We start from the raw sequence: 9,176 nt of genomic DNA, 5'->3' as shown, positions 1-9,176 counted from the left end.
TTTCCCTGGAGGTGCCTTCACTCCATGCCTGCTCTTCCACAGCAGGAACATCTTCCTGCCAGCCATTCCTCCAGGCTTCTTCCCGCTTCTCTGCCACAGCTCCCACAGATCAGCACCACCCCCCTCCTTGCCTGCTTTGGCCCCTTTTCCCCCCAAAAAAACCCCTTTGGGACAAGGACACAGCCCCGAGTTCTCCCACAAGTGTTTATTGTCCCAGCGGGCGGGAGGCTGAGGCAGCCCTGGTGCCCTGTGGCTGTTGCCCCAACACCCTGGGGAGAAGCCAGAGGCAGGAGGAGGTTTGGGACAGGGGGCAGGGGTGCCCGGGGAGGAGGTAGCTTGTGGTGGTGCAGTAGTGCAGCAGCGTGGCTGGAGTGTGCAAGGATCCACCCGGGCTGGGGGAGGCACCAGGACGGGCACGACACCAGGCAATAAGGATGGAGCCCCGGGATCTCCTCCTTACCCCAGGCACGGTGGCAGGGAGCCCTGACCCAGCTCCAGAGGTGCTGGGAGAGGGGTTTGTACCCTCAGCACCCCCATGGCCCGAGTGGGAGCACACGGGGCACAGCAGGACAACGTTTCCATGCTGGGCAGGCACCCAGTGCTCTGGAGATGGCGTCTCCTTGCCCAAACCCAGGGGATTCATCCTATGAAAGGGGCATTTTATCCTCTTCTAACCCCTTTCTTGTCCAGAAAGGACCCCCCCCCGCTGACAGGGAGAGCCAGGCAGTGCAGATTCGTACCTTTGCAATGCTGACCCCCCTCCAGGGACCCCAGTGCTGCCTGTACCTTTATTCCTGCCCCCCTCCCTGCCCTCTCTGCCCAAAGCACTGAGGGGTCGGGCTGTCTGGAAGGTATTTTGTGTCACCTGCCCATGACAGGGGGCAAAGCAGCCCGGTCACCCCCCTGGAAAAGGAGCCTGACACACTGTGGCTCAGCCCCGTGCTGTGGCAGGAAGGCAGGACACGGGCAGGGAAGGAAGGGCAGGGGTGATGGGCAGGGGACAGGCAGCACCTGGGCTTGTCCCTCAGGGCAGGAGATGGGGGACAGAGCCTGGAGGAAGGAGTTTGATTTCGGGGGGTGAGCGGAGGGGGACGGGGCACAGGGAGGAGCTCACTGCTCTGCGTGGCTGAAGTCGTAGCAGAAGTTTAAGCTGCTGGGGGGCTTTGGGACAGGAGGGGGGGTGTCAGGGATGCTGATGTTCTCCAGGTCCAGGAGGCGCAGCTTGAGCTCCATGGAGAGCAGGACGTCCAGGTCGGTCTGTGTGCGCTCGCTCGTCATCTCCTTGCCCAGCAGCACGTTCAGCCCATCCGTCCAGAGGCAGAACTGGGGAAAGGGAGCGTAGGCACCTCTGTCCCCAGCTCTGGGCAGTCAGAGGACTCCCCTGGTGGCTTCCATCCTGGGGACACACACACACATACCCCCTGCCAGCTGTCCCTGGCCACCCCAGCACGGAGCTCACCTCATAGCGGGTGGGGGCAATGAAGTTAAGGGAATATTCCTCCACGTCGTACACCACAGAGAAGGCCAGCTCCAGGACATCCTGTGGGGACAGCACAGGGGGAGCTGGCTTCTCAGCTGGACCCAGTGGGGTTCCAAGCAGGAGCTGCCTCCCAGCCTCCTCCTCTGCCCCCCAGAACACCCAGGAGGTCTCCGGGCTAAAGTCTTGTCAAAAAACATGGCACCATCCATGAAACCACCCAACCTGCCACCACCCACCCGCCACCAGGAGCCATCAGCAGCTGGGGAGGGAGCTGGGAGGGCCAGGGTGGGAGGTGCTGACCTTGTTCTGCTTCCCAGAGCTCTTCTCCTTCGTGTGTGGACACTCCTTCCCCACGAGCAGCATCTTCATGTCGGCCACAGGAACTGGGGCGAGCAGAGGAGCTGTGAGCTCTCCCCTCCCCCAGCTCCCACCTTCAGCCACCCCCAGGACATCACAGCCGGGGTGGGCAGGGAATCCCCTCCTTCCCACCCTCTTCTTCCTCCCCACCACCTACTTTTCTCCGGCAGGCTCTCGATGGGGGGAGAGCACACCCCCTCCTCCACATCCCCATAGTGCAGCACCTTGTGGTTGGGCGACAGGCGGCAGTACCAGAGCTTGTCTGCAGCAGAAAGGCCACGGGGAAACCTTCAGCTCAGGTACCCACGAGGCTGGGAAGGGCTGCACCCCCCTCGGTCCCACCCCGGGGGTTTGGGCATCCAGGGAGCCCAACCCGCTGCTCCCCCACAGGGGAGTTGTGGCTTCCCTGGTGGCAGGGGACACGGGGACGAGCCCTGCCCACGCTCAGAGCACCCACCCTGCCTGCGGCGGCTGCTGATCTTGCGGAACAAGGTGCCCTCGCAGAGGTGGAGCAGCCGCTGCTGCCGCACCAGCCCCAGCAGCTCCGGCTTCAGCCTCTCGCGCAGCTCCCTGGGGAGAGGGGCAGCAGAGCCACAGAATCACCCCGGCTGGAAGGGACCTTCAAGTCCAACCACAACCTACATGCCCCAACCATAACCTCATCTACCCCTGCAGTGCTTAAGTCATGTCCCTCAGCACCACATCTCTATTACTTTTTAACACTTCCAGGGATGGTGACTCCACCACCTCCCTGGGCAGCCTGTTCCACTGTCCAACCACTCTTTGGGTAAAGAAATTCCTTCTAATATCCAACCTAAACCTCCCCTGGTGCAGCTTCAGGCCATTTCCTCTGGTCCTGTCATTACTCACTTGAGAGAAGAGCCCAACTCCCACCTCCCTACAACCTCCTGTCAGGCAGTTGTGGAGAGCAAACAGGTCTCCCCTCAGCCTCCTCTTCTTCAAACTAAACAATCCCACTTCCCTCAGCCTCTCCTCTCAGGACTTATTCTCCAGACCTTTCACAACTTGGTAGCTCCTCTGGACAAGCTCCAGCAACTCAACATCCTTCTTGCAGTGAGGGGCCCAGAACTGCATCCAGTGCCCAAGTTGTGGCCTCACAAGTGCTCAGCACAGGGGCACGATCACCTCTCTCCTCCTGCTGGCCACACTATTCCTGATGCAGGCCAGGATGCTTTTGGCCTTCTTGGCCACCTGGGCACACTGCTGGCTCGTGTGAAGTCAGCTGTCAACCAGCACCACCATCTCCCCCATGGAGCTTTCCAACTGCTCACCCCCAAGCCTGTAGCTTTGCTTGGGGATGTTGTGGCCAAACTGCAAGACCCAGCACTTGGCCTTGTTGAATCTCATCCAACTGGCCTTAACCCATCAATCCAGCCTGTCCAGGTCCCTCTGCAGAGCCTTCCTACCCTCGAGCAGATCAACACTTCCTCCCACCTTAGTGTCACCTGCAAACTTCCTTAGGAAGTACTCCATCTAAGTCATTCCTAAAGATACTGAATAAGACTGGACCCAAAACTGAGCCCTGGGGGACACGGCCAGCCCAGTGGGCCCCCCTGCCCACGCACAGCACGGGCACAGCCAGCGTCTCCTCCTGGTGCAGCCGCTCCGTCTGCCGCAGCCGCAGGATCTCGCTGTAGTTCAGCGCGTTCACTCGGGTCTTGAAGAGCTCCAGGGAGGTGGGTTTGAGGGACAGGGTCCTGGTGATCTGCTCCCGCACCACCTGCAGCACCTGCGGGGCCCAGATTCTCACCCCCAGCCTGGTGACAAGCCCCAGAACCCCAACATTTCTCCAGAACTCCTGGCCAGGACCTAGGTTGCCACCACCAGCCTGGTGACAATCCCCAGAACCCCCACATTTCTCCAGAGCTCCTGTCCAGGACCCAGACTGCCACCTCCAGCTTGGTAACAACTCCCAGAGCCCCCCACATTTCTCCAGGGCTCTCATCTGGGGCCCAGGTTGTCACCCCCAGCCTGGTGACAATCCCCAGAGCCCCCAGATTTCTCCAGAGCTCCTGTCCAGGACCCAGGCTGTCACCTCCAGCCTGGTAACAATCCCCAGAGACCCTGCATTTCCCCCCGGGCTCCCACCTGGAGCTCCAGCATCCCCTCACACCTTGTCAAAGTCCTCCTGGGTAGCTCGCATCTCCTTCCAGGTCTTGTTCACCAGCTGGATGCAGATGCAGAAGAGCTCTTCAAAGAAATTATCCTGCCCGAAGAACATCGGGTAAAAGGCCTGAGCCGTCTCCGAGCCTGCGGTGAGAATGGCAAGATGATGACACCAGAGTCCCCAGTTTTTCCCAGATTTCAGCGTCCAGGAGAACCTGGGCACTCCCCATGGCTGCTGTCGGCCACGCCAGAGGCTGGTGGCCCCAGGCAGGCAGGGCTGGCAGCAGGTCCCCATGGCCAGAGCAGGGCAGGGAGGGGACGCACGTACAGGGCTCCCCGACGTGCAGGATCTCGCAGAGGATCAGGCTGAGCTGGATGCTGCTCCGGGCAAAGGGACACTCGTGTTTGTCCTCCCGGCTGCTGTTCTCAAGGACAAACTGGAGGAGACAGTCGTTGCCTTGTGTCACACGAGGAGAACTGCCCTGGCTCAGACACCCCACCCTCCTTCTGAGCTTCCAAGAAGGAGGTGTCCCCCCAGGTCAAGCCAATTCCTAATGAACCGGTGAACAAGGACTGGAAACCAAACTGGGCACAACACTGTGGGGACCCTTCAGTGCCACCAGCCTCAAGTGGCTGCTCCTGCCCACAGGGAGCAGCTGGCTCCACCTGAAACAGGGCAACAGTAGGGCAGCTGGCCAGAAGGGCCTGGGGCTGGCCAAGGATGGGTCACAAGGAAAGGAAAAGAAGAGGAGCTCCAGCAGCACCTCTCTGCCAGGGAGGTCTGGGGCAGAGCACGCACCCTGCTGTAGGCGTTGGGGGTGTGCCTGGAGAAGTACACCATGTTGTCGAGGGCAAGCAGGCCTGGTGGGGCCCGGCGGAGGTCCTCTGCTGGGTTGCTGTTGTTCTAGGAGGACACAACAGGGTGCAGCTGAACGGCTGCTGCTTTCTCCTCCAGGCAGCCGAGTCCTCCTGCCGCAGCCACGGGCTTCGCCTCGTCCCGGCAGCTCCGCAGTGCCCGTGGTGGGAGCAGAAGGGAGGTTCCCATCAAGAGGGAACACCAGGCTTAGGGGAGCCAGCAGAAGGTGCCAGTGGAGGTGGCAGGGGACGCGGGGACGCACCGTGAAGCCCAGCTTGCGGAACTCCTTGGCACAGAGCGAGCGGCGCCGCTCGGCGCTGAAGGGGCCGGCGGGCGCTTCCCCCTCCGGCTCAAAGGCCGCTTGGCGGAGAGACTGGAGGAGCTCCCGCTGTTCCTGGAGGCAGAGAGGGGAGCAGGGGATGCTGGTGAGGCCCAGGCAAGCAGGTTCTCCCAGGGCTTCCCCCCCGCAGGAGCAGGCTGGGCAGGAGACCTGGGAGTAGGGATCCATGGAGGTCCTCATGCGGCGCTCGCGCAGGTTGAGGCTGACGGACTGCAGCACGTACAGGTAATGGGCCATCTCGTCCCCCAGGGGCTCAGAGCTGTGGATGATGTTCTACAGGAGACTATGAGTGAGGAGGTTCCCCCAGGCTGCTGCTCCTGGCTCCTCCAAGCCCAGCAGCACCAGGGAGCAGGCAGCTCCTCCCGGGGCAGGAGAAGCACAGGAGGTGCAACCCTGAGCAGCATCCACGGGAGGCATCAAAGAACTGCAGCAGCCCAGCCAGCACGGTCACCAAAGGCTGGGGCTGAGGGAACAGGGAGGCCAGGAAGGCAGAACAGAGGTGCATCATGCACAGAGCAGTCCCCAGGGGAACCCAGCTTCTCACCTTGTGGATGAACTGCCTGATGTTCTTCTCCCTCAGGTACTCCATCATGTCCTAGGGAGGGAAGTGGCAGTGAGACATTTCCCAGTTCCACACATCCCTCTTTCCCACAAAAGCCTGTGTTCCCCTAGAAGGCCCCCATCCCTGCCAGGCCTGGCTTTGGACCACAGGCAGGGTGAGGACAGAAAGGGACTGGCAGTCTCAGGGGTGACAGTGGTGAGCAGGAGACCTGCTCTAGCCCACCCCACAGTGGCTCAAACAGACCCTGTCCCACCAGGCTGCCCGGACAGGTTGCATCAGTCAAGGAGAAGAGGCAGAGCAGGGACACTGACTCCAAACATCTCCGGGCACCTCTGACAGCCCCACCACCCCAGAGAACACAAACACCACAGCAGAGGACCCAGCTGCCCAAGACCCCATCACAGGGGGGTCTCGATCTGACATGACAGCCCAGATGTGCCAGCTGCTGGGGCTGGGCTGTCCCAGCCACTGTGCCACTTCTCCTGTCACCTGAGATCTTGTATCACCCCATAACTACTCCAAGGGGTGTGAGGCCTCTCTGCAGAGCACCCCCACCAGAGGGGCACCGGGGGGGTGGATCTGCAGGGCCACCCCCCTGCTGTCACCCTGGCCCTGCCCATGGGGAGCAGCCCCTTACCCGCCGCTCGGAGTCGGGGGCAGCCAGGAGCAGAGCGATGAGCAGGGCCATGGCCTTCAGCTGCAGCTGGGTGTTGGTCCTGCAGGAGGAGGAGGATGGGGAGAGTCACCAGCCCTGAGGGTCCTCTCCCCCTTCACTACGCAGGGGAACCCAGAGAGGCTCTGGAGCCACGAGCTGCTGACAGCGGGACTAGGGGTGAGATGGTCCCCACAGAGCGCCCAGGGAGGGATCATGGTGCTCTACACACACCCACGGGTGCATCTTGGAGCTGCAGAAAAACCAAGGGTGAGCAGAAGACTCCTGCCTGGGCATGAGCCTCTCCATTCTTGAGAGAGAAAAACCTCCAGGCTGAAGAGGTGCAGAGGTATGAGGAAGAGGAGGAAGAAGAAGAAGTTGGAGTGGCTCACGATCCCTGTTCTGCAGCACAAAGGGCAGAAGAAGGAGAACCTGCCTGAGTGATGGATTTAACCAACTCTGTCCAGTCCAGCACCACCACCCCAAGCTGCAGGGATCAAACTGCTCCTCAACACACCAGGACAGGGAAGGGAAAGCCAACCCCAGCAAACCAGCAGGTCAGCTGAAGAACCAAGATATCTGAGCAACACCAGCCATGAATGAAGGGATCTGACCAGGAAGCAGGATGGTTCCCACCACAGCCCATCCCTCCTCCAGCAGTGGGGACAGGACAGGCTGATCTCCCCCATATTGCTCAGGAAGGGACAATATGTTGTGCCAGGGAGAGTCAGCAAGACCTGGAGAAATCCCTTCCACTGCTTCATCCTGGAATAGGCATTGGAACAAGTTGCCCAGGGAAGCTGTGGCTGCCCCATCCCTGGCAGTGTTGAAGGGCAGGTTGGATGGGGCTTGGAGCAACCTGGGCTGGTGGGAGGTGTCCCTGCCCATGCAGGGGGTTGGATCTGGATGATGTTTAAGATCCCTTCCAACCCAAACCATCCTATGATTCCATGATCCTGGTGGCTTTGGGATGGGGCCCAGGGTGCTCTGGGCTCTCCACTTACACCTGCAGGTGGGTGAGAAGACGATCCAGCGTCACTTCTTTTCTGACGAGCTCGAAGAGGAGGGGACTGGTGGGCACCATGTTCTCCAGGATGGACAAGGAGAGCTGCTGCACAGACGCATCCACCGCGTTCATGTTGACATAACTCACTATCTAGAAGACACAAAACCACCCATCGATGGGCTGAGCCTGGTGACACCAGCAACAAGGGACACCAAGGGCACGGGCTGTGGAGCCTGCAGAAGGTGCTCACCTTCTTGATGAAGGCTGCACTAAGTGTCTCCCAGGAGACAAAATCATGCTCCATCAGCTCCATGAAGGCCTTCAAGGTATGAGCCAGCATTTCCCCTGTACTGGATGAGCAAAGGCAGTGAGGAAGGGTCCAGACACTCCACAGTTACCACCATAAGACAAGGATTAACTGGGCATTGGTGGGTACGTTAGATAGAGCTGGAGAAGCAGAGAGCAGCAGGCAGAAGAAAGGAGACATTGTTGGGTAAGAAATCAGACTCTCACTTAGTCATCCCAGGAAGTGGAGGCAGGGGAAGTTCAACAGCTCCTGGAAAGCTGAGTTACCGGGGTACAAAGATCACAGAGGCAAGCCCTGGGGAAGGCCAGGCCAGCCCAGATCCCCACCCCTGCTCTCAAGACCCAGCTGCCTGGTCTGGGGCTCCACATCCTCTGTGGAGTGATAGTAGCTCTGAGGAGATGCACTGTCACATCCTGCTGAGTCAGGCAGCCACCAGTTTGGCCACCAGGGTCTTCTCGAGCTGCCTGTAGACCTGTGGCAGCTAGAAGAGCTGGGCAGAGGGATGATCTGGGTGGGAGCAGCTACGAGGATCATCACGGGGGGTTCCTGGCAGCAGAACCCATGGGGCTGCAGAGGACCCAGCCAGCAAAGGGATGGGAGGTTCCAGTCTGGACACAAGGCAGGAGGAGTTAGGACCACAGACCCCTGAGGACCTTCCCCCACTGCCAGGGTGTGGGGACACAGCCATACACCTGTGGGTAAGGAGCCTGCAGAGCCAAGCAGCCCACGTGCCACAGCACAGGGGTCACGAGCAGGGCCCACCCCAAGGCCCAGCTTGGAGCTCAGGCAGCATCAGCAAGGGAGAAGAAAAGTCAGGAGATGCAAGGAAAGTCCTCTCCTCGTACTCACGCGTTTCCTTCTTCCACAATATAGAAGATGAGCTTCAAGCCATTCCTGTTGATGAATTCCTGAGCAAAGGTAACGTCCTGGGAGAGGCTTGCAAGTTTCTTCAGTGAGTCAGTCTTCACATCCGAGTTGTTGCTCTGGATCCCGCTGTACAACCGCTCTGCTTCTTGGTCCTACCAGGAAGGAAAGAATCAAGCCAAAGGGGCTCATCGAAGGACACTGAGAAGCTTGGAGAAGGCTGGAAGGAGGTTTGGAAGGAGACTCAGGCTAGAGCTGGAGGAGCTGGACCAAGAGACAGAGCCAACCAGAGCAGAGATGAGGAGGAGCTGAGGAAGGAGGTCAAGCTGGCAAGACACTAAGAACACTCGATGAGTTGACCCACACGTCCAAAGCATCTCAAGATGATTTAATTTCTCTTCAAACTCCCCCAAGCTCTGCCAAGGGAGGAGGAGGGCTGAGACAGGTCTCCTCCCCGTGGTGTTCCTGCAGGGTGTGAGGAGCTGTCCCGAGGCAGGAGTCACGGAGCGAGGCAGAGGGTTTGGAGCAGCACACGTTGCCCGTGGCCGCGGGACATCCCACCCGAGGGGGGCAGAGGGAAGTACCGGGGAGGTGGTCAGCCGCAAGATGCTCCCGTTCTTGATCT

At 60.1% G+C, this 9,176-nt stretch overlaps 2 protein-coding genes across 2 annotated transcripts in view; both read right to left on the bottom strand.

The window, feature by feature from the left end:
* TMEM208 (transmembrane protein 208) overlaps nt 1-537 on the bottom strand; it is an 8,435-nt gene extending 7,898 nt beyond the window's left edge. The window contains exon 1 of the mRNA XM_010007845.1: nt 461-537. Coding sequence (XP_010006147.1) covers nt 461-537 — 77 coding nt within the window. The remainder of the gene's footprint in view (nt 1-460) is intronic.
* A 548-nt stretch (nt 538-1,085) lies between these two features.
* The window catches only part of ELMO3 (engulfment and cell motility 3), a 16,507-nt gene continuing 8,416 nt past the window's right edge, over nt 1,086-9,176 (bottom strand). The window contains exons 2-18 of the mRNA XM_010007844.1: nt 9,136-9,174; nt 8,537-8,706; nt 7,631-7,730; nt 7,379-7,530; nt 6,360-6,438; nt 5,705-5,755; nt 5,311-5,433; nt 5,083-5,214; nt 4,764-4,868; nt 4,293-4,401; nt 3,972-4,108; nt 3,424-3,587; nt 2,295-2,407; nt 1,995-2,099; nt 1,781-1,863; nt 1,460-1,540; nt 1,086-1,323 (exon numbers count right to left, since the gene is read on the bottom strand). Of these exons, the coding sequence (XP_010006146.1) occupies nt 1,111-1,323; nt 1,460-1,540; nt 1,781-1,863; nt 1,995-2,099; nt 2,295-2,407; nt 3,424-3,587; nt 3,972-4,108; nt 4,293-4,401; nt 4,764-4,868; nt 5,083-5,214; nt 5,311-5,433; nt 5,705-5,755; nt 6,360-6,438; nt 7,379-7,530; nt 7,631-7,730; nt 8,537-8,706; nt 9,136-9,174 (1,956 nt within the window). The 3' untranslated portion in view covers nt 1,086-1,110. The remainder of the gene's footprint in view (nt 1,324-1,459; nt 1,541-1,780; nt 1,864-1,994; nt 2,100-2,294; nt 2,408-3,423; nt 3,588-3,971; nt 4,109-4,292; nt 4,402-4,763; nt 4,869-5,082; nt 5,215-5,310; nt 5,434-5,704; nt 5,756-6,359; nt 6,439-7,378; nt 7,531-7,630; nt 7,731-8,536; nt 8,707-9,135; nt 9,175-9,176) is intronic.

Source organism: Chaetura pelagica, unplaced genomic scaffold (assembly GCF_000747805.2).
Source record: "Chaetura pelagica isolate M959 unplaced genomic scaffold, ChaPel_1.0 scaffold911, whole genome shotgun sequence".
Taxonomy (NCBI): domain Eukaryota; kingdom Metazoa; phylum Chordata; class Aves; order Apodiformes; family Apodidae; genus Chaetura; species Chaetura pelagica.
Note: the sequence above shows the minus strand (reverse complement) of the source record. Positions and strands in the feature narration are given on the sequence as shown.